This window comes from Rhinichthys klamathensis, unplaced genomic scaffold (genome assembly GCF_029890125.1).
Source record: "Rhinichthys klamathensis goyatoka isolate OS25496 unplaced genomic scaffold, OSU_Roscu_1.1 h1tg000068l_1, whole genome shotgun sequence".
Classification (NCBI taxonomy): domain Eukaryota; kingdom Metazoa; phylum Chordata; class Actinopteri; order Cypriniformes; family Leuciscidae; genus Rhinichthys; species Rhinichthys klamathensis.
The window spans coordinates 2195794-2221097 of NW_026606611.1; the positions used below are offsets into that span (position 1 = coordinate 2195794).

At 37.5% G+C, this 25304-nt stretch overlaps 1 protein-coding gene across 5 annotated transcripts in view; it reads right to left on the reverse strand.

Moving 5' to 3' along the window:
* Nucleotides 1–24744, reverse strand: part of stx3b (syntaxin 3b) — a 35693-nt gene extending 10949 nt beyond the window's left edge. Inside the window, exons 1-10 of one of the 5 annotated variants that reach the window (XM_056250262.1) lie at nt 24361–24741; nt 9520–9594; nt 9225–9324; nt 7250–7324; nt 6833–6903; nt 6647–6755; nt 6386–6459; nt 3685–3819; nt 1833–1943; nt 16–107 (exon numbers count right to left, since the gene is read on the reverse strand). In XM_056250262.1, the coding sequence (XP_056106237.1) occupies nt 24–107; nt 1833–1943; nt 3685–3819; nt 6386–6459; nt 6647–6755; nt 6833–6903; nt 7250–7324; nt 9225–9324; nt 9520–9594; nt 24361–24390 (864 nt within the window). In that variant the 5' untranslated portion in view covers nt 24391–24741 and the 3' untranslated portion in view covers nt 16–23. Of the gene's footprint in view, nt 1–15; nt 108–1510; nt 1622–1832; nt 1944–3440; nt 3554–3684; nt 3820–6385; nt 6460–6646; nt 6756–6832; nt 6904–7249; nt 7325–9224; nt 9325–9519; nt 9595–24360 lie in introns of those variants that run through there. The other 4 variants (XR_008807067.1, XR_008807066.1, XM_056250264.1 and 1 more) reach the window with 4 other exon arrangements.
* Nucleotides 24745–25304: the final 560 nt, after the last annotated feature.

Sequence of the window (25304 nt, forward strand, 5' to 3'; positions counted from 1 at the left end):
CTGAAATTTACTCACCAGAGACTTTATCTCAGACCTACAGATAAACCCACAATCAAGGCAATAATTGCCAAAATCGCCACAACCACAGACACTATAATGATTGTTTTCTGTGAAGAAAAAAACAACAGATGTACACAACTGTTAGCATCTACTTGAACATTTGCGTAACAATTAAACTCATTCAGACATAAACTGACACAGATCCACTGACATTCATTTCAGGACTAAACTTGCATTCATGGAATAGACAATGTCTAGAAAACTGGCATTAAAGAAAGAAAGAAAGAAAGAAAGAAAGAAAGAAAGAAAGAAAGAAAGAAAGAAAGAAAGAAAGAAAGAAAGAAAGAAAGAAAGAAAGAAAGAAAGAAAGAAAGAAAGAAAGAAAGAAAGAAAGAAAGAAAGAAAGAAAGAAAGAAAGAAAAAAAGAAAGAAAGAAAGAAAAAAAGAAAGAATTAATGATTTTTTTACTTTGTTTGTAAAATTTAGATTTTGATTACTTCTGTGTTGTTTGTTGTACTTTTGTCTTTGACTTTATACATATCTCTTTAATGAACTTGTTTATATAATTTGATGCTGTTTGTTTTCTCTATTACTATACATTTAAAAGGGACAGTTTACCCAAAAATGTAAATTCTGTCATCAATAACTCACCCTGTATGACTTACTTTCTTATTTGGAACACAAAGGAAGATATTTCGAGAAATTCCTTAGTGTTTTTTTGTCTATACAATGGAAGTCAATGGGGTCCAATGTTGTTTGGTTCCCAACCTTCTTACAAAAACATCTTCCTTTTTGTTTAACAGAAGAAAGAAAGTCATACAGGTTTAAAACGACATGAGGGTGAGAAAATTATGATAGAATATTAATTTTTGGGTGGAGTGTCCCTATAAAATAAATGTAAAAATCTTAAAAGAGCACAAAAATAAACTTCTTGTACCTGTACAACTGACATTAAGAGACGTATTTTTATATACATGCACAGATGAATCATTCACAGTAAGGACTGTGAATTGAGCAAATAGTGTCAGTTTAGGTTTCATGTTGAACTTAATGAATTTCCTGATACTGTTCTCCCATCCCCACATCATTTCCTGTATTTTCTATACTATCTGTATCAATAAAAGTGGCAAAAAGGGCTAAAATTGCCATGCTAACACATGGAGGCACGGTAAGCTCTCGCTCGCACCACAAGATGCCGTTTGTCCTCACGTTTCAACACAGTTCTTCTCAACTATATGTATGTGTTTGTAATATGTCAAATATTTCGTTGCCAACTAGCCATTAATATGAAATGTAAACTGACGACGTGGCTTAATGTTCATTTCATTACCTGAAATACGCTGAAATCCTGTAATAGGAAGTGTCAGGGCGTATCAGGATTAGTATTAATCACGGAGTTTCTTTGTGTGACTCTATGTGTAACGTCATAGGGTTTGGACACAGTACGGAGAGTCTTTAGGGAAGGGTGGAACAGAGGGGCGGGACGGGCTGATAGTCATCATGAACTCACACGCCGAGCCTCCTGCTGATATTTAGCAGCTTTTTTAGTGTCAGCAACCGCCCGCTCCACAAAGCCAACTGACTGGTCCATGTTGTTCTCAATCCTTTCAATCATACCACCCTACAATGGATTTCGGGTGAAGAAGAGAGAAGGAAAAAGAAAAAGAAGAGGAAATAGAGAGAGAGAGAGAGAGAGAGAGAGAGAGAGAGAGAGAGAGAGGGGGGGGGGGGGGGGGGGGGGGGGGGGGGAGCAAAAAAGGAAGAGAAAAGAAACAGCAGAAACCAGCGACTGTTATTGTAAGGTCAGCTTGAGCGGCAGGTGAGATCTGTACCTTCCTGGATTTACTCTGATACTTGACTGCTTTCTTAGTTTCAGCCTTTGCAGCTTCAACGTGATCGACTGCTTTACCCACATTCACTTCAATGTTATCAACCATGTTGCCCTGAAACATATAGGGGGAAAAAAAAACAATGAAAACACATATAGGGTGTCTTTCACACATAGATGTGAGGACCGGGGCTAGTTGACACACAGGGAAGTTATTTCCGATCCTAGACTTAAACAGTCAATGTGTTTAATGAACTGGAACTTGTTTCCTGTACAATAATGCAGAAATGTTCAATATATTTTTTGGTCGAGACTTTGGCTATATAGCCCACCCTGAATCACTGGAGTAAAAAGTGTGACAACTAACCCCGGTCTCCCCTATACACTCTGTAGAACAGGGACTTGAATAAAATGGATTAATTAGAGAAATACCACAATCTTACCTTTCAGTTATCCTCCATAGTAAGCAGTTAAGCAAAATAATGGTGGATCGGTCAAAATAGTATATTATAAATATATATGGTACAGGCTCGAAAACCTTGTGAACTGCAAAGGTCTACATAGACAGCTGCCCTTTAAGGAACTAATAAGTAATTGATTTGAAACGCGCCTCAGCAAATTATCACTCATGCACGAATTATATGCTACCGTTCAAAGTTTTTTTTTTGAAGAAGGTAATACTTTTATTGAGTAAGGATGCATTAAATTGGTCCAGAATGACAGTAAAGACATTTATAATGTAGCAAAAGATTTCCATTTCAAATAAATGCTGTTCTTTTGAACTTTCTATTTCTCCAAAAAATCTGAGAAAAAGTGTGTCACTGCAGCAACAACAGTTTTCAACATTGATAATAAAAAGAAAAATGTATCGTGCTCGAGTCCGTTCACGTCCTTGGACTTATACGTTTATATGGCAATGCTATCAAAGCCAAAATTAATCTGCATCAGTCAGGTGGTACAAGTCGGAGGTCTCCGAAAATACAGAGATATACAAGTAATATACTTAAATATGCTATAAATAATTTTACATTTAGCATTTTACTTGATTCTGCCCTCCATTTCTTTCTTAAATGACAAATGCAATTCTGCATTACATGTTGACTGAATTGATGTATCTTATATAATTATGAAGTATAGATTTGCTGCCAACTGTTCACCTTTAGTGTTTCTATGGCCCTGTATACGGATCGGATCACAAGTAGACGGTGTAAACATGGGTCTAAAACGTTTTGAGCTCATTTTGTCCATAAGATCGAAAGATCTGAAAAAGCCCATAAAAGTACCACCCATAGACCAGAAGTGGCTGAAAGTGGACAAAAGAGATGGATTAAAACACCAGGTGTAAATGTGAATATGTCTCCCTTTGTCTACTTGTGATCCGATTGACCAAAACACATCTTGTTACCAGGTGTAAACAGGGCTTATGATGCTTAAAATGTTGTCTAGATAAGCAGCTCGCAGGGTTTTGGAAAACAGCTATTGACAATTTCTTCTAAACAAATCTTGGAGGTGTAATGGGTGAATAAAGTAAATAAGGCAAAAATGAATGAGAGGAAAACAGGCAGTAAGGGAAATAAAAAGGTTCGAACAAAGAGGAGTTAAGAACACTCACATGTGAAAGAAGGGGCTGATGGGAAGTCACTCCGACCTGTTGCATATGGCTTAGCAACCAAGAGACCAAACCAACAGAACGAGTTTGAACAAAGAGGAAGAGGGGAAAGGATGCTACAGACCAGACATAGAGAAGCAGAGAAAGAGAAGGAAACACATGACAATGAGGGGAAAGTTAGAAAACAATGGCAGTGTGAAAGGATGGAGAAAATATTGGACAAACAGTGTGATGAAAGTGTGTGTACCTGGCTCTCCACCAGCATGGCGATGTCCACAAACATGTCATGCAGTTCCTTTATGCTGCTCTCCAGGCGCACAATGTCTTTGTGACGCGCTTCAATCTCACTCAGCGCTTGTTTAGAGATCCCTGAATCCACGATCTACAACACAAACAGCCGTTTTATCAGGATGTAGTATGAAATATTCATATTCAACAGATTTTGGGATTACTTGGTCTCGAAATATTATGGTCAGGTTATGGTCTAAGACAAGGGTCTCAAATTAAGAGTGTTTTTCACCATCAGTGACCAGTTAACAACATGTTCCTCAGATGTAACCAGTGTTAAGAGAACACTGCTTTAAAAGCAACATGTTACACTGTTATTTCTAATAAAAAGTAACCCTTGTTACTTCATATGAAAATTATTGTGTTTGCATTACATTTGCATTATAAAGTACGTGGGTGGGCTACTTCTGCATTGATGCTATGAGATAAGGGTGTATTTATACAGCAACCACAATCACAGGAAACAATGAATCACTCAAATGTTACATTTGTGACAAAATATTGCAAGATGGGCCGGCCAGAGTCAACATATTTTAATAATAAAAAATTTTTTACGGGAATACCATTCTTTTTAACCAATGAATTTTTACATTGTTTGTGATTTATTGGATAAGGATTCTATCTCAGTTTCTATCCAATAAAATATTTTAGAGCTAGACATAATATATATATACATATTTGTTATAAAAAGCGGTGTTTTAATATTTTAATAATTTACATGACTTATCCAGGTCTAGAAATCACACTTTTAAAACTAAGCTGCCTCATATATCCATGTTTTTTCCAAGGCTGTTGGAATCCTTGTTCTTCATAGAACTGTATTAATAAGAGGGTAAAATAAAATAAGAAATATGTTGATTTGTAGTTGTTTTTAGCATGTTTTAAATCAGGATGCTGATATTTAGAAGGCAGCTGTCTGACTCTGAGATGGAGAACGAGAGCATGGTTTGTGTAACATTAGATTACATTGATAATGTAATCATGGCATCATCAGCATTAACAAGTGCATGTCCATCAACAAACCGATTATTTTACTTGTACTTATTTATTTACAGAGTATGTTTCTAATTTATTGCGTGAACATGTGGGAACTGTATCAATAACAGCGCATACATTAGCCAAGCTCTAGCGTGATTGACTGATGAAACAAACGTTGGTAAAACAAACCTTGCTCCATGCTTAATCTTTCCTCAAAGTAGTGAGAACGACAGACAATCTGCATTAATAGACACAGTTTTTGGTAATAGTGGCCCACAGCTGATCAGCAGAAGTATTTCAGTAAGACAGTGATAATGTTAGTTAGCCAGTTAGTTAGCAGGAGACCTACACAATATAAAACTCAAAACTAAGTAATTTGAAAAGCATCTTTCAAGAGCAAGCGGTTTGCGAATCCTGCATTGAACTCCGAGATTTGAGAAGCAGTCGTCAGTAAAATAAAGGGAACACAGCAAAAGTTTAGGATTATACTGCTGTGGTATCGTGGTAAAGATGAATTTTAACCACTGATTCTTCACATGCTCGTCCTTGGGGAGTGGAAAAAACTGGCTTTACCTTCACATAGTAGAGCACAGCGTCTTCTCGACATGATGCTATTATCCAGCATCCACAGGAATCAGCTGCCGGTTTGAGGGTTCAAGTTTTCCCTGGTGTCTGCGCACGCAATAAGTGGGCGAGCAATATGCTGCTAATATTTCGTCTTGATGTCACAACGAAACTGCTTATAACTCGTTGACTCAGAGAGTCGACTCTTACTTTAGAAAGACAATAACTTCATATACGGTGCACTTTCAGATTTAAAACTTTGCACGATGTTTTTATTCACTTAGAGCTGTTACACACTACATGAAACGTCATTTTCAAAAATAATAGGGGCACTTTAATAGCATCTACACTTTGTTAATGAGTGGATTTGAAAGCTGAACAATTACTCCAGCATTTTGACCGCCGAGTGGATTCTGATTGGTCACTGCATTCAAGAGATCAGCAAACATGTCTGTGATTGGCTATATTGATCACCGCTGCAAAAACACGTAGTAAATAGAATCATTTAACATTCTTCAGAGCGCAAACAAATACGCACTGGAGGGTTTACCAAATATGTTTTGTCGATATGATATTATAACAGTATCAACTGAAGGTGCTCTTGCTTTCGTTTAAGAAAAGAAAGCACCCCCGTAGAACCGGGCCTGACTGTATTATTCGCTCTTCCTCTTCTGAATCAGTCTCTGGTTCAAACATGTATGGCTGAATTACACCAATATTTCCACTTGAGCGAGTGGATCAAGTATCGTGAGTGAGCGGAGGCGGGGATAATTGACATATTATTCATGGATCTGCGTATACTAATTGAAGCAAAGCTGTAGAGTTACATTAAGACTATTTTAAGGCATGAAGAAATTATTTTCAGAGGGAAAAAAACATATAAATATTCCATTTTGAATATCAAAGATGAGTTTTAAAGTATGAAATTATTGACTGCAGGGGGACTTTAAATAATTTTAAGTCATCTTGAGTTCCTCTAGAGGGTAACCCTATTGAGAACCACTGCTTTGGAATATGGATCACTGCACTGTCCATGGGAAAACGGTTTGAATTGTTGGTCTTGACTCCTGCTCGGCCCCACACACACACACACACACACACACGAAGGCACGTATTACCCCTGCAGTGAAAACGGCTGCGTTTCCTCCCTCCAGCATCTCCTCCAGCTCCTCATCAGTTGTGGCTTTACCAGCTAGAAGCAGAACAAAAGCAAGTCAAAGACAGAAAAGAGGAATAACACAGCGTCAGTTTGACACGTTTCAACCGCAAGCCCGAGAGAGAAACGTGTTGTGAGCTGCACACTGTTTTGGTGAGGTGATATTTAATAAGGTCTCATGCACTGGTGTTTAGTCAGGAGTGAGAGTGCGGGCGACACTTACTGATCTCTAATTGTCTCTGAATGCGACCTTTGCTTTTCTCTCTGAAGTCCACCTGAGCTTCATTGTATTTGGTCATCACATCAACAAACTTCCTGGAAAGAACAGCGTGCTGGCGGGGCAATATGAGAGCAGAGTTAATTGAGCGTGTGTATTTGTGTGTGTTATGTGAGCGGGATGTTGACTCACCTGTGATTTGCGTATTCTCATGTCGGCTGATACTCTTTCTGCTTCTTCTGCCTCGAGATTCCTTTCAATGGCTGTACGGACACATTCACACAGCGCAGGGTTACTATAGTTAACTACAACTAAAACTAAAACCATTAAAAAAAAACATGTTCAGTACTTTAAATAAAATAAACGTCAAGTAAATAAAATGAAAATAAAAGCGAATCCAGATATTTAATAAAACTATATTAGTATCTCAATGATACTGAAATAACATTGACACAGGGTAAACTCTGCATTAAAGGTGGATAAATGGCTCACATTATTCTGGGTCAGATGTGTTTGAAAAGCCAAACCTTTTTATGTGTGTCCTAATTCTTTGCCCTAATATAATGGGAAAAGCACAAAGCAGGCCAGCACACATGTAAGGACACTTACTCTTGAGTTTGTTCCGAGCATTGTTGGCCATTTTCTTGATGTCGTTAGTAAGCGCCTCCAAATCATCCTGTGTCTCTGTTCACAGAGAAAAAAAACTGAAGTTAAGGGGAGGTATAAGAATGGAGAGATGAAAGGAGATTAAAACGCCACTGGTTTGTGTATGTTCTGTCATTGTTAAACACTCCCATTGGGATATTTTATTGCTCAGAGGTTCCTCTTTCACAGCTTAGGAGACTTAATGGAGTTACGTTTCATATCCGGCTCAGCAAGGGAATTGAAAGAATTTAATGTTTTTTAAAAGAAGTCTCTTGTGCTCATCAAGACTGCATTTATTTGATCAAAAATACAGTAAAACTGTAATATTGAAAATGTGTAAATACAATTTAAAATAACTGTTTTATATTTAAATATATTTCAAAGCTGAATTTTCAGCATCATTACTCCAGTGTCACATGATCCTTCAGAAATCATTCTAATATGCTGATTTGATGCTCAAGAAACATTTATTATCATCAATGCTGAAAACAGTTGAGCTGCTCATATTTTGGGGAAACGGTGATACATTTTTTTGAACATAAATAATATTACTTGAACCGCATTTATTTTAAATAGAAATCTTTTGTAATATTATAAATGTCTTACAGTCAATTTTGATCAATTCAGTAAATCACGAGCAGAACTTTCCACTCCCATCTGTGCTTTTATGGGATTGCGCTCTCACGATAATTTGCCCCGTTTAGTAAATCTGGCCCTTAATATTCATCAAAAAGAACCTTTTGAATGGCGGTGTATCAATTTTCGCTCAAATGTTTCTTCAAAACCCCATTAAATTAGACAAATTTATTTCTCAATATTCATTTAGAAATATTGTATTGTTCATTGTTAATTAATTGGAATTCATAATACAACTAATTATCTAAGATAATGTAATAAACAACTTGAAATCTATTAGTACATAAAAAAGTAACATTAAGCAATATTTACAAATGGTGTAATATTTTTAAAAGTTCATGTTAACTATTGCACTAAACAATGTTAATGTATTAAATAAACCTTATTAAGAAATTCCATCAAAGACCTTCGTTCTTAAGACAGCTTAAAAAGTTTGGAGTATCTAAAGTTTGTATGTTAAATTTGTATAGAGCTGTGACTGAAAGTGTACTGACTTCCTCAATTACAGAGTGGTTTGGCAGCTCCACCGTTCAGCAGAGAAGTCAGATCAGTAATATAGTGCGGTCTGCCTCAAAATATTATAGGTTAAGAAGATCTTCTCACTATTGATGACCTTTATACGTTTTGATTTTGTAGCATAATAGTAGGCAAGCTTTGGGACGTACTACTTTGTCATAATTGTGCCGTTGATAAAATCCTCCACATTCAATTGAATTTAATTTCCTAGCATTTCTGAGAGAAATACAGTAGCATGTTGATCTGCCAGTCGTGGGTCTTTCATGCGGAGACTCTCCTTGTGTTTGCAATTTGCATAATGGCGCATTTATAAGTTAATGACCAAACGTATCTTTACAAAAGCTCCCAATGCTGTCTTCGGATAACATGTGGATAACATATACATTTCTTTTCATCTGGTTAGACTGATTATTAATCACTCAAACCCCTTTATCTAAACCTCTCTACTTAACCGTCGGACATCCGCCATGTTTGTAGTTTAACGCTTTTTATTTGTGGTTGTAGTTCTAGTCGAATCCTCGTCCAAAGCGCAATGGGTTGTGGGTAATATTAGCCGTTAGATCCACAGATCTGCACTTCAGATTCTTACCGGAAAGACCATCCGGGTATCTTTGGAAAACTCATTTCAACATACTACGATTTGGGACACACTGATTCTAATTTCGAATACTATTTAGGACGAAAAGTATGCGAATTGGGACGCACCTGTTACTCAGCGGTTACTACCAGTCAGTGGAAAACAGTGTTGAACTGGTTCATAATGAGTGCGCGTGTGAACGTGTCTTACTCTGGTCTGATGTTGGTGCAGAAAGAATAACTGAGAAAAGTTTCTTCACTTCGGTCACATTCTCATCAATCTTATCAATGCTGTTCCTGATGTCTTCGATCTGAAACAAAGAAACAAGGTCACTTAAAACGCACAAACCACAATGACACACATTCAGGCAAAGCACATCAGAAGTATTTACACAAACACGAAACAAGGTCACTTCAAACGCACAAACCACAATGACACACATTCAGGCAAAGCACATCAGAAGTATTTACACAAACACGAGTGTAAAATATACAGAAGAACCTGCCTGGCCGAAGAACTCATCCATAAAAGCAGCATTGTCCACAGCGATCTCAACATCCTCGTCATCATGATCGCATGTCTGAAACAAATATCACGTAAAGACGTAAGGAAATGTCAGTTGTGTTTTTAATGATCTCATGCTAGCTTTTTACACACCAGTCCACCCTTATGACTGGTAAGTAACTCACTGTCAATAATTCACTGTCTAGAAACTAAATTACAATTTAGTACAAATTTGGAAAGATATTTAAACTCTATTGATTGCATATCTAGTGGAGTAACCCCTGAAAATGACCGGTAATTTCCTGGCTTGGGAATTCCTGAGCCAATCAAAATAACTGATAATCAAGAGCTTGCTGTGGCTAAACACTAAAAGTTAACACTAAAAGTTCAAAAACGTATGATCTAGACTTTATTATGCATTAAGGCAGTGTGGTCAAGTCTTAAAGTCAGCATGAAATGGAAGTTGCGATAGTGTTTTTATAGTTGCTTTTAATGTTTTCCTTTTCTTCAGTGTTTGATGTATGTGTTTCTGCATGTATACAAACTGCAAAGTTACAAAGCTCATAGTCTCCCACAAAGCGATTTATTCTATCTAAAGGCCGGGACACACCAAGCCAACGGTCGGCCATATGCGCGCGTCTGTCGGGCTAGTTTTTGCGGTGTGTTCCACACGTCGGCGCTCAGTTTGGTCTGGGCTTGGTGTGTCCAAGGCTTAAACAGAGAAACCTGATCCAGACTTGCCAAAAATGCCTCAATCGAAGTCCAGATATTTCTTCCTCAAAACGTCCATGTCACAAATGTGAAATATTAGCATAATGCCTGCCCAAATGCATATGCAAATAAACGCTGTTCCTAAACAGTACAACAATAAAATGTAGCTTATTCTCATGAACCTGGAAAATACAACATCGGCTATATACAAAGAAGACTACTTACTAATGCGAAACGTTCTGCTCAAGTCATGCTTGATCCTCCAACATTTTCACAATCTGACTTCGGCTCGAAATGATACGGTAAAACCAATAATATTATTAAAGGGGTCATATAATGGTACATGCACTTTTACAACCATCATAAAATGATAAAAATCCATCCAGTGTTTTTGTTTTAATCTCCTTATATGTTTTTCCCTGCCTCAAATCGAGCCGTTTGAGCGTGAGACGTCACACAGTCGGACGCCCCTCCCGCGATTGTTGGTTGACAGCAGCGTTTCAACACAGACCCGCCCTCGCTCGTGAGTGAGCTGTCAATCATAGTCTGTGCGGACATTGTTGATATGCTGGAGCACTGTCTATGAGCAGAATGGCGTCTAAGCGATTGTGGTGTTCTGTTCTTGGGTGTAATAACGAACACAGCAGTCATTTTAATATTCCTAAATCTGAACCGCTGAAGACGCAGTGGCTGAGTTTGTTTTCGAAGGGAATATTCCCCACGAGCAACGTCAATGCTTTCATGTTTGCGCGAATCATTTCTCAGCAGACTGCTTTATAAACGAGGGTCAGTATAAAGCTGGATTTGCTAAGAAGCTACTCATGAAAAAAGGATCGGTACCAGATATTCGTGTTCCTGCTGAACCTCTAGAACAACTGAAGTGAGTGTAACGTTTTATTAAACTTTATATTAATATTTATATCTTTGCAAATCGCTAGCTGCACGCTTCACAATGAATGCGTCTAAGGTTTACACTTCGGGTACATTACGGCATGTTTTCTATGTATGATGTTCTCAATATAATTCATAATCCCACGTTTATAATGAACAACGCGTTATGGTTATTGTGTTATTGAGTTACAAACGGTGTACGCACAGAACAGAGAGGCGGGGTGAGCAAAGCTCATTATCATTTAAAGTTATGCACTGAAACAGCGTGCTGAAAACAGAGCTGTTTTTGACCAAGTAAAATAAGTGTTTTCTTACAATACTAATGAGAATTTTTAATTAAAGTATATTACAAACTTTTAATTTAGACCCTAAAGAATCATACTAGCTTGTACAAAAATGGCATTATATGACCACTTTAACTGTGTGACTGTTTACAATTGCTGTAGAAGCCTTGCAAGCTGAAGCTCGCGATTATGTTAAGGGGTGTTACATTTCTGACACACTTTGGAGAGCATCAACGGTTTCTATTTACAACGTGTTTTTGCAATGTTGAGCAGTGTAGCCAATCACAGACATACCTGTTAACAATGGCCAATCAAAAGTGTTTCGGAATACACTCTCCACTCAAAACGCCAGCATTTCTGTTCAGTGACATGCAGCCATATCACCCTGTAGCCTAAGACTGGTTGCCCACTGAAGCTAAGCAGGGCTGAGCCTGGTTAATACCTGGATGGGAGACTCCTGGGAAAACCAGGTTGCTGCTGGAAGAGGTGTTAGTGAGGCCAGCAGGGGGCACTCACCCTGTGGTCGGTGTGGGTCCTAATGCCCCAGTATAGTGACGGGGACACTATACTGTCAAAGAGCACCGTCCTTCGGATGAGACGTTAAACCGAGGCCCTGACTCTCTGTGGTCATTAAAAATCCCATGGCACTTCTCGTAAAGAGTAGGGGTGTAACCCCGGTGTCCTGGCCACATTCCACCCATTGGCCCCTGCCAATCATGGCCTCCTAATTATCCCCATCCACTGAATTGGCTCTATCACTCTCTCTCCTCTCCAACTATAGCTGGTGTGTGGTGAGCGCACTGGCGCTGTTGTACTGTGGCTGCCGTCGCATCATCCAAGTGGATGCTGCACACTGGTGCTGGTTGAGGAGAGAACCCCTGATATGATTGTAAAGCGCTTTGGGTGTACAGTATTACATATGAAAGCGCTTTATAAATGCCTCATTCATTCATTCATTCAGTGCAGAGTTGTGCACGTTCACAAATCCTCTCATTATAACAAACTAATTTTGGACATTATGTAAATAAGAGATCCATTGAGCAGTTGACTTCATTGATTATAACATAACTTTGTGAGATTACGATGAACTAAGACGAGTGACAGCTTTTTAGTGATTATAAAGGGAGCACTCTTTTTTTTCTGTTCAAATTAACAGTGGTTTCTTTAATAGCAAATCCTTTCTCTGAAGCGATTATGCTGGGATGTGTAGGTCGTCCAGGCGACAAGTAACTTGAAACTGTTTCATGGAAATCTATTTAAATGTGTTTTTAAAGGGAAAGTGCATCTCATTCCTTAGCCTTACCCTGGAGTTGGTTCACCCTCAATAATCGAAATAATGAACTTTTAAAATAGCTGGAATATAACATCCCACATGAATAAAGCTCAAGTCATATTACGATTACAGGTTCTTTTTTTCATATTTTTTACTTAAACAGAATATGGCTTAAAACATAAATAAAACATCTTATTACTTAAAACATAGACAGAAAATTGCTTTAAACGTCATATCGTTGTTTATAGCATATGATCCTGATTAAAACAAATCAGCACAAAACATGTCTTACATGCACATTACAAAAACCACAACAACAAAAAAACAATTATAAATTAGTTTACAATCATCTGCTTTAATTTCACTATCTGTGTAACCATAATCAGGGCACTCAAGTGTCACTCATTTCGGTCTTTTGTCACGCACTCCCGCCACACATTGTATTTCTCACGCTGAAAAACTATTTATAATATATTTAATATGCCGCAGCGCCCAAAATTTCTCTGGCCACGTCGCTCTCACTATGGAATCAGCAGGAATCAAGCGGGTCTCCCCCGGAGTTCTTAGTCGAGCCTGCCACTTATCAGCCAATCAAAAAAAAGAAAGGGGTTATACAATAGCCAATCAGAAAATAGCACTATTGTATCTGGGACTGGGTAAGATTCAAGATAAGTCATCATCTCCTGTTTTAATGTTATAAAAAATTCACAACTTGTTGGACACAAACAATGACAACTTGACTGATGTTAGAGAATGTTTCCCAGATAATTAGCCACCGATATAATTTTCACCTCTTATTCCAAGTCAAGTCGTAAGTTTATAGTCTAGCTCTCTTTAGATTTGGGTTCTGTTTAGTTAATGGGCTTTGTTATTAAACTGCACTTTACGATTATGGCTGTTAACTTGATCATGTCACATGAACATCTGGTGTTACAGGCCTCTGCTGACAAGGCACAATGTAAACTGCCCTGAAACAGTGGCAAATCTAGACTTTTATTGCATGTAAAGTCTTCCTAAATGGACAACACGGCTCTCTATAAAAAATCCTTACCAAAGTAAGTAGGGTCAATTGTGATTTTGTGCAATGTTAGCAGCAATGTTACAGCTGACTTGCGCAGCACTTTATAAGGACAGAGAGGTGTGTCTTGTGATGTTTTATGAGGAGCATGTGGAGACTAGTACTGTTTTCTATTTTAATAATTGCTTTACTGTCAAATGACGCAATTAAACAAATTAACACCGTCATAGAACAGCGCTTCGTGCATGATAACATTATAACTCAAATGTCAAAAGACACGAGGGTTAAAGTCTGAGTGAAATCACACCTTCTTTATGACTACTCAAGGATTTCTCTACAGTCATCAAACTTGCGGCTCCGTCACTTCACCACAGAGAAGCCAAACACACACACACACATATCTTTGTATCTCTGTGAAACACTATATGAAGCTCAAACACTTTAACTCATTCAGCATTTCTAAGGGATCAAATGACACATTTAACTTTTTTACAAAAATCGTACCACGGTATCCAAGGTTTCTACCAAAATATAAGTAGTTATATTTGCTTCAGTAAAATTGTCATTAATATGCAAAATTTTACTGCATACTTTGTCATTTGATATCATTTTTAAAAAACATACATACACTACTGCTCAAACGTTTGGGTAAAAGACACTTATAATGTTACAAGTGTTTTCTATTTCAAATAAATGCTGTTATTTTGATCTTTCTGTTCATCAAAGAGTCCTGAAGAAATCCATCACGGTTTTCACAAAAATATTAAGCAGCACAACTGTTTTCAACATTGATAATTATAAGATTCTGAAGGATCATGTGACACTGAAGACTGGAGTAATGATGCTGAAAATTCAACTTTGATCACAGGAAAAAATTATATTTTAAAATATATTAAAATAGAAAATTTTAATGTGTAATAATATTTCACAGTATTACTGTTATTTACTGTATATTTGATCAAATAAATGCAGTGCTGGTGTAGGTGGAAAATATCAAGTTACCACAGTATTATTGTAGTAAAAGCTAGATTTTCCTGAAGAAGACACATATGGATATATTGGTACCGTCTCGGTTATCAGACGATGCTAAATATTTTTTTCATTTATTTGTAGCATTCCATAATGGATATTTAATTGTTCCAGCTTATTTTCACATTTAAAAACCTTTAACATCATTTAACGCTCACTTAAAGGCAATCTTTAAAAATGCTAATATTTAATAACACGGATATAATTTTGAAAAAATCCCAATGAATAATTTTTTTGTACATTATAATCAGGGTATAGGTGAGGTATTTAACAAACTAAAATAACTCAAACACAAGAATCAGCAGAAGATCAAACTCGGGGCTTAAATACACAGAGAGAGTAATCAACTGAACAGAAACAGGTGCGTTGAACTAATTAACAATCAAGGAAACTCAGGGTGCTTTCACAGCTGGATCGATTTGTTTTGTTCCGGAACAGATCCGAAACAGAATACTTTGTTCCGAATCAATTTAATACGTCACTCTGTTCACACCACACTGTTGTAAAGCGGTCCAAATCGCGCACCCTTCCAGGGCTTTCCTTACGCCATTACGTCACTACCCCGTGCGTGCAGGTCGCGCATTCCATTGTGGGACATCGCCATGACAACAGTAGCCTAAACACAAAAGGAATCGCGGGTTGACTTGGTGCTAGGAAGAGGTGAAATGCCTCATAGATATTTGGTCGGAAGAACACATCTCCCGGATGTTGGACACTACACACAAGAACACCGAAGTGTACAAGAAGATCAGCTATAAAATGAAAGAGAGGGGTTATGAACGGTCCGTCGAGCAGTGCCGCGCACATTGATTTGTTCCGGTTTGTGGGTCGGTTGTGTTCTCACTACAAACGAACCGCTACAGGATTCTTATGGAATCGAGCCGAGACCACCTCTTCTAGGCGGTCTCGGCTCGGTTGTTTTGTTCCGATTCAGAGTGCGATTGTTGTGTTCACATATGACCAAACGAACCAGGCCAAAAGGGAAACGCCCCTTTGTTTCGGAACAACGATCCAGGTGTGAAAGCACCCCAACTGAAACATAGTCAAGGGAAAAAAACGAGACAGTACACAGTGAAAACGAAACCAAAACTGAACACATTACAATAATGTTGTGTTTATAATGCTTTAATGTTATACTGAATATTATAATGTTGTAATGAGTAAATTCACATCTATAAAATATCACAAATTACTGAGTTTAGTTTTTAGTGTTAGAATCTTAATATCGGCCATAACAGTGTTGGAGAAGGTTACTTTTAAAAGTAATGCATTATAATATTGCGTTACTCCCTTTAAAAGAAACCAGGGCTTGACATTCACTTTTTTGCTCACCAGTCACTGTGGCTAGTGGTTTTCCAAAGTTACAAGCCACTCAGCATTTTCACTAACAACCATTTTGACATCAATACCATGGAAAAAAAACTGACATATAGATATTTTTAATATTATCTTATCATTTGGCAGCAGGTGTATTAAGCTGCTGTCACTTTAAGACCTGACGTACTGATCCATTAAACTGTTACACATGCCTTTTCTTTCTCGAAAACGTTTGCGAACTTCCCGGATCAATAACTCGTGAGCTCAACGTTGTTAAAACACAAATGACACCTATAACGAGTAACAACCCAACTTTCCTCAAAACGAGCTTTTGAACTGAATCATTCATGCTGATGACACGAACATTGCAGAATTACTTACGAAGTTTAATACTTAGGGTTAGATGATTGTTGGACTGATCCTTAATCATAAGAGCAATATTTTTTTCTTTAGCAAACATCCCTGATACTTGTATTAATGATGGTATGGTGGAAAATATGTTTACAATAGTAAATTTTGATGAGAGACCATCAGCCAACACTCTAAAAATAATTCAGTGGCTTAGTAAATAATTAACTTTATTAACTTAATAAAATCTCTGAATATCATTTACTTGACGGTTTGAGTTGAACATACCAAAATAATTGACTACAAATCCAAGTTAATTGTGTCTAAAATTTACAGTTATATTTAAGTTTTTTTCACTAAAAGAATTTAGTATTTGACTAACCAATTATTTATTTATATTACACTAGTGAAACGCAGGACAGCGGACTAAAGTTCTCTCAGGCAGGAGAACCAGCGCTGATCCGCTGGAAATGAGATTGATTACACTTGAATTACTTTTTACATTTTTAGTTTTGTCATGTATAACGTTACCTGTGGTTGTGTGGAGTATTTTACAAAGGTTTACAGGAAATTAAAAGTCACTGTTACTCATACTATAAAAGTTAATATTACTCATAAATAAAAACAGTTAATATTACTTATAAATATTGTTTTTTTTAATGTTCACCTCAATTATTTCAATTTGTTAATGTACCAAACGCAGTTACTCAGATCTACTTAATTTGTTTTACCTACATTTACTCGGTATATAGAGTATAGCCTATGTAATTGATTTCATTGCGGTAACATTTTATTAATATTTTTAAGTGTAAAAATGTTTCACCCAAAAAAATTAGTAAATCATAGTAAGTTTTTAGAGTGAAGGGGTAACAAAAAGGCAGTATTATGAAAACAAGCACTTACTGAAGTTGTACTAGAGAATTTCAGAGACAAAATATTCCTGTTACAAAATGTAATATTACCTATCCTGCTGACAAAGACTTCTGCTCTCTTTTCACGTTTACTTGTAGTATAAACAATGTGTTGCCAACCCAACGTGTTTTTGTGAAGGTCAAAGACACACTCAAACACACACATGAATGCAGTGTGCTGGTAAAGCTTTGAACTGAGGTAGAGAGATAAGCCTACAAGACACTTCCTGCAGAGGGAACGAGAGAGATAGAGAGAGTGTCTGAGTTAACGGTGTACCCTGAGAGTAAAGTCTGTAATATTAGTGTTTTTCACTAATCATCCTGCTAACACAGAAGGCGGCCAATTGGAGTTGCTGAAAGAACAAAAAAAAAACAAAAAAAAAACAAATGGTCACAGTAACACAATGTTCCCGCTCAGCTGTTTAATGTCCCACAGTTCCTTTTGTGCTCCAAGAAGAACACCAGTGTGTGTGTGTGTGTGTGTACTTGTGTGTCTGTGTGTGTGTGCGTGTGTGTGTGTGTGTGTGTGTGTGTGTGTACACTTAGCCTTTAATACTCTTATATGCACACAAAGAAGAAGAAAATAGTTCAGCCACACCAAGTTAAACATTACAGAGAAACACAGATAGAAAAAACCAATTGGTTTAGAGGTTAGAATGATACATATTTTTTTCTCAACAGGATTTCCTTTAGCACAGAGGGTCACACGCAGACGAGTCCCAAGAAACTGTTTGCTAAGATAAGCTTCATTAATACTACAGCTCAGACCCAGGGTTAAAGATTTTAAAAAGCCCCTAACCCTAATAATTACATTTAAAGGGATAGTTATATCCCCAAATATGAAAATTCTGTCATCATTTACTCACCCTCATGTCGTTTCAAACCCAAAAGACTTTCATCGTCGGAATGATCTATTTGATGAAATCTGAGAGCTCCCTCCATTGACAGCTACGCAACTACTGCTTTGACGCTTCAAAAAAACGAATCCATATGAATTGAGCGGTTTAGTCCAAATTTTAGTCCAAGACTCGGTCATTTTATTTGATGAACATTTATTTAAGGCTTTTATTCACATTTAAACAAGCTCAAGCTCGAACCTGATTGAAGAATGAACCTCATTGGTTCTTGCTGATGCTCAAACGTGCTGCGTAACACGAGAATGAAACTCATTGGTTCTCGCACGTCAAGTGATCATGCTTGAGCTTCCGTTTACCACAACTGATGTGTGAGGTCATGAATGTTTATGTGAATAAAAGCCTAAATTAAATCTGTTCATCATGATCGCGTCTCTTCAGAAAATTTGGACTAAACCGCTCACCTCATATGGATTACTTTTACGATCTCTTTATGAACTTTTTGAAGTGTCAAAGTGGTAGTTGCGTAGCTTTCAATGGAGGGGCGAAAAGCTCCCAGATTTCATTAAAAAGATCTTCATTTGTGTTCCGAAGATGAACGAAAGTCTTACGGAAACAACGTGTGGGTGATGACAGAATTTTTGTTTTTGGGTGAACTATCCCTTCTAACATTATTATCTCAGTTTAATATTATTGCTATTTAGTAGTATTTGCATATTTATTGCAGGCAGATTATATGTTTTATAATATACAAAGCCTATTATTTGTATTACAAAAAAATATATGTATAAAATTAATTGGTGGCCATTTTTATTTTTTGTATTAGCTAATTTTGGAATTTTTGTTTCGTTTTTCTAGTTTTAGTTTTAATTTCACTTAACAAAAACGTTATTTCATTTTCTTTAGTAATTATCAGTGATGCGCGGGTTGATCCAAAATGAGCAGGTGCCTGCGGTCACCCGCGGTTACGAGTCATCCAAAAATATTTTTAATGATATTCGGGTCGCGGTCGGTCGGGTCGTTTGAAATAAAGATGTCAATTAAACCTTTGTAATTTATATAGTAGCTACTAGACACAATTGTCTATGAAATACATAGGCCTACACACGCATTCATGCGTGACAAAACAAATATTTAACTTTTAGGAGGCAAAATATTTTTTTTGTAATTCTGTGAATTACACTGCGCAAATCAAAAGTAATACTACCCACTGGATGAAGAAGGGTTGGCTCTCCACAGAACATAAAATATTCATTTTATTTTATTTTTCGTGTTCGCATTTATGAGGAAAAAACAATGTGGACGTGACCGCTCTGAAGCGGCACTAAAAGACTGTTTTAAAACTTTCACAGAGACCTCAAACAGAAGACACAAAGCCTTTCTTTAAAGTGAATTTCGATTTGTACTAATTGTATCTTATTTTTAATCAATGTTTCATCAACCTGGATTTAATAAATAAGAAGTAAATATAGCAGACAAGATAATCACGACACGGAGGCGCCGGCGCGTGAACTGGAGCGCGTCTCATAAATTAACCGAAACTCAGCGTATAAGGTAGCCTACTTCACAGACCTGAAAAATATATCTATATTGAAATGTCTACTTGTAAACAGAACAATTCAAAACAAAAGAAAACGGACTGCTCTCTGCTTATCTGTATGAAATGTGCATTTCTCTCTGGCGCATTCACTAGCCTACTGCGAAGATCGCGAGCCAGCAACGTCAACTTCATGTTTATTAATAAACAATTAGCCTACTTCTTGCGATGCTATTTACACATTTGTGTTACACGTCTAATGGCCCAATGACGCTACGATGAGCATTTACTAGTTTTAAAAAATGCGGGTCAGGAAGCGGGTCGGGTACAGTATTTTCTTTCTTTTTTTTTGCGGTCCGAGTTGCGGGCGGGTTAGTTGAAAATGTCGGTCGGGTGCGGGTTGTTTATACATTGACCCGCGCATCACTGGTAATTATAACACTGATCAGAATATCGACTTAAGCATGCACTTTTGACTTGGACAAGTAAGCAACCCTGCCATAACCCCCTAGCAACCCCATAGCAACCACCCAAAACACCTTAGATACAGCATAGCAACATGCTTAAAGCACTTAGAACACTCTAGCAACCGTATAGCAACACACTGGCAACCACCCATCTCAGCATTTTGTCAGAGTTTTGCACAAGAAATCAGAAAGTGGAAAAAAAAATCGTATTTATTATTATATAATTTTACCTTAAAGAAAAGAAACCAGTAACAGCCGAGTACAAAAAAACTGAGCGAGTGAGATTGTCTGTATGCAAACCAGCACGGAAACAAAACTATGACTAATGTAAATAAGGTTCGGCCATAAGCACACACGCACACAAGTTCCTCTTGCCAGCCAGGCTGCTTCAGGTACCAGAGTCAACAAAACAAATATTTGACTGAGGCAGAGTTGCCACAGAAACAAATCCTCACCTCTGACCCACCCTGCCCATATAGGATCTGGCATCCCAACAAACTCAGTCCTCAATAACCCCCGCCAACAGTACTCGATATACCATATTCATGGATCACAAAATTTAGTGCATACTTCAATTAGCCTAAAAAAAAAACATACTACCTCCATGATAATACTGGGTCATGGAACATGATCAAAAAAATAATTTTTTTGGTGGCTTCGATGGAATACAATTTATGTGAGCTTTTACCTACATTTTTGTGTGCGGATCATTTTTCTCTTCTTTCTTTCAGGGCTCGACAATAAGGACTGCCCGATGGCCCGGGGCCAGCGTGAAAGACGCTCGGGACAGTTGATGGAATTGTCACGTGCCCGATCATCACGAGAAAAACCTTGCAAGCTGTTTTGTGCAAACACACAGAGAGCCGAGCCTTCTGAGTACTGAATAGAGTTCTCTTTCGCGTCTTCTTGCAATGGATTAAAAAACCCACAACAAAAGTATGTCAAAATGCCCATCTTGGCAAGTATTCATATAAATAACTGTCGGTTATGTCTTAATTACAGATCAATAAAAACGGATGAGAAGGAAAACACGTGTCAGAGCCATTGTTTTTCAACGGCTTTGGCATGTGTAACAGTATATTGGATCTGTGCATTTAGTCTTAAAGTGACAGCAGCCAAATATTCCTGCTGCCGAAAATCAAGTTCTTAATGTTGTTTATACTGCATGTCTATGTGGTGTTTTTAATATGCTTTAGGACAAACCATGTGTGAATTCATAAGTCAACACCATTGCTGAGTACTCCTAAAAACTGCAGTGAACCAAAGACAGTCTCAAAAACGCGGTTTGAAATCGCTGGTGTTTCTGACGTCACAAACTACCTTGTAACCAATCACATCATGTGCTGCCGGGCTTTAGCATATCATTAACCGCTGCAAAGCAGGGGAGTCTCAAGAGAAGCCAGGTTATATGTTTCTGTTGATATGAAAAAGTAGGTACATTTAGCAATATAGCGGGTGAATTATATAATGTGTATTATGATGTTACGATGAACTTGATGCCTTTCTCCACTGACGTTCAAAGTTGTTCAAAGTGTTTCTAAAGGCCTGTTCACACCGGGACGAATTTCCTGCGCGATATTCGCCGACGTTTAACGCCTCGTGACTAAACAAAGGGCGCCAATGTGAGTGTGCACACCGACGCGGAAAACACCACGCACAAATTTTTTTTAAACGCCTCGGGTTCGTATTTTTTGTTTGACGCGCCACGTCAAAAACTATCTGACCAATGAGATTGGCGCTTTTGCTCACGTGTCTGGAGCTTCTGAAGTTACAGTAAAACACAACTTGGGGGCGCTCAAACACAAAACGGTCTTGCTGAGCACACATACGTAACGGCGAAGAAGATATACGCCAAGTAGCGTCCCGGTGTGTACGAGCCTTAAGGATGTTGATTTTTAGAAGGCAGCTGTCTGACTTTGAGATGGCGAACGGGAACATTTATGTAACATTAGCAACACATTATTAGCTTTTTGATAACAGTCAAAGAAAATGCTAATCATATTAATTACCGTTGTGCCCAACGTTGTAAAGAGGGATCTCTGAGCTGGGTGAGTGAGTGGAGGCGGGGCTAATTAGCATATTCATGATTCCATGTATATTAAATAAAGCAAGGGTCTAGAGTAACATTCAAGCTATTTTAAGGCATGAATTTAAAAAAAATTCACAGGAACAAACATTTAAATATGCCATTTTGGTGATCAAAGATGGGTTTTAAGGAATACAATTGACTACAGGACAAAAGACAGTGAAAATCACTCAATTCTCTTGAAAAATTACTTTAGTAGCTTTAACTAGGAATAATCTATATTCATACAGTGAAGATGCAGTGTTTACATTTGATTAATCAATTTTTGTGCCTGAATACTATTAGACTTATTTCATTTGTATCTTTGTTCTGTTATATTTAATTAAACTGTTGCTTCTAATTTGTTTATTTGTTCTTATTTTTTTTTACTAAAGTCTCGCTTGTCCTCAATAATGTATTTTAAGGCTGCAGTCCGTAACTTTTTTGGGTTAAAAATTATCCAAAATAAATTTGAGCAAGTACATAACCAGCCAGGGTTCAAAACTCTCTGCTTGCCTTAGCTCGATTCAAAGCGGTAAGCTTGTAATAATGTTTTTAATGTCAGTGGTACTGGTGGATTTCCGCGGGAGATTCGAGCATGTCATTGCGTCATTACGTCACATCTGTACACATAAAGAAGGAGTCTCGGCTAGTATAAGCTATATTGAGGATGCTGGAGGTGGAGATTTATAGCCTTTTCTCACAGCACTTGATATAATTAAACATTAATTTAATGGCGGATCCAGAAAGGTTCAAACGACAATCACCAGTGACAATTAGCGATTCACCGGTTGTAAAATGTAAAAGACTTCGAACTTCGGAGTGGCTACCGAAAAAAAGAGACTGCAACAGGTCCCATGCGAAAACAAGGATAAATAACGAAAGGGCATTACATGTAGTCACGCAATGCTGATGCTGTTAACATTAACAATTTGAGAACAAAGTATAATTTGCACGGTTTGACGTGATATGATAAGCGATCGTTAGATTTAATCAGCGCGATTTACGGCAATGCTTTTTTCCCCTTAGTTGGTCAGAACAAAAGTGGATGTTACTTACTTGTTCAGATGACATTTTCTGGTGAAAATTCTTATGCTGGTCATACTTCCAAAAAGTAGAATCTGTGATTCTGAATGCCAGTATCCACACCGACGCGGCGACTGACAGCCGCACATTCTCCTAAAACATTGGATTTATCCGCGCTGTGCCGTGCCGAGGCATAACCCACGTAAAGTTGATAATTAAATAAAAAGCTGCAATTGCAGATTTCAAACAGAGATGGCGACAAAGAGGAAAAACTATGGACTGCAGCTTTAAATTAGCTAGGCTAGTATTTACTGTGGTATGGAAATTGGAATCAATCAAGAATTGTGAAATCCTGAAAAAAATTCTTGTCATTGAGCCCCGTGTCATTACATCTGGATCGACACACCTAGACTTATAAACTAGTTTATTTACATTTTTGTATGTTTTGGTGATTGGCGCAACACTTGTTTATCGCATTGCTGGTACATACATAAAACATGGTAGTATTGGGTATATGTCTGAAAAACATGGTACATGTAAAAAAAAAATGGTAATAGGCCTACAATGATAACACAATGTATATGTCCAAAAACCATAGTATCAGGGTACACCATCAAAAAACACCTTTTGGTTAGTGTGGCTAAAGAATGGAAGGCAAATTCGGTCTATTTTTATTTTTCAATAAGTATTTGAAGATCAGCATCATCTCTCTCAACCCATCCCCCATCTTCCCATAGGCCCGTGACCCCCTCCAAGAGTCAGGTGACCACATCAGCTGTCCAACACTGTCTGCCCTCCTCTCTTCACTCTTACTATATGACTTTTGCTGCCTTTGGTGAGCACTTGTTGGATAATTCATTCACACACTCTATTATTACAGACGCCTTTAACTTCTGTATTATTCCTCTTTGGTGTAACAGTAAACAAAAGTTACTAATGTTCCTTATTGATACTGTGATCATCTTCTAAAAGAACTGAATCTGACATGGAGGTTTAAGATAAACTCCATTACGTAATGTCATTCCTATACACTTGTAGAGCAGTTGAATACAAGCTCATTAATGTCGCGTTAACTTCACACTCACATGAAGAAATATAAGCACACTCTTACCGCCTTTAGTTGATCCAGTCGGTCCTTCATCTTTCAATATGTTGTTTAACACTATCTACACAATAAAATAAATAAATAAATAATAGGTCAAAGTAAAATTAGACAGAAGAGTGAGCTGTAACAGTGCTTAGCGGATCGTGAAGTCTGAGTGTTTCCTCCTGAACTCCGAGTATTCCTGCTCCTCTCTTGTTATTCCACCAAAGGTCCATGCAATATGGCTGCTCTTCTCCAAACCAGTAGTTTTTTCCCCCTCTAAATCTATCCGCTCAGAGGATTAAAACAACAGTTGTGTTCAGTCTGCTTAATCTGTCTTCCTCCCTCTCCCTCTCTTTTCTCGTTATAATCGTTCTGAGAGAGCTGTCGTCTCACGCATGCTCTCTCTGTGTCTCACCTACATCACTGGCCGCGGTCACGCCCTGCATGCGCGCTCCTGCTGACACCTGTGTGCGTGTGTGTGTGTGTGTGTGTGTGTACTCAAAAACAAGTACCATCCATCTTTAAGTTCTAATAAATATAAAATTTGTTGATAATTATTCATTTGATGCTATAAACTAAGATCAAGTACGTGTTTCGATTTTCGTGCAGTTTTACTAGTAAATGACATGCATATTTGTGTGTCCATTTATAGCCTACATTATTTCCTTTTAAAATAATTTGGTAAATTCATGACATAATTTATTCTATAAAACCTATTTAGTTTGAAATCATTTATAGTAGGCTACATATTGTTTTGTTTTGTGTTTTGTTATCTTAAACCCCCATGTCATGTGGTGCAACTGTCCGGACAAATGAACAGACTAAGAAAACTATTTAAAATGTGTCTTAATAATAAAAAATTAAAAACTAAATACTATGGCATCATTTTAGGTTTAAAACCTTTCATGTAAACACATTTTATAGATATCAGTATAGTTTTAAAGCTGTTGAGATAATTGAAAAACTTT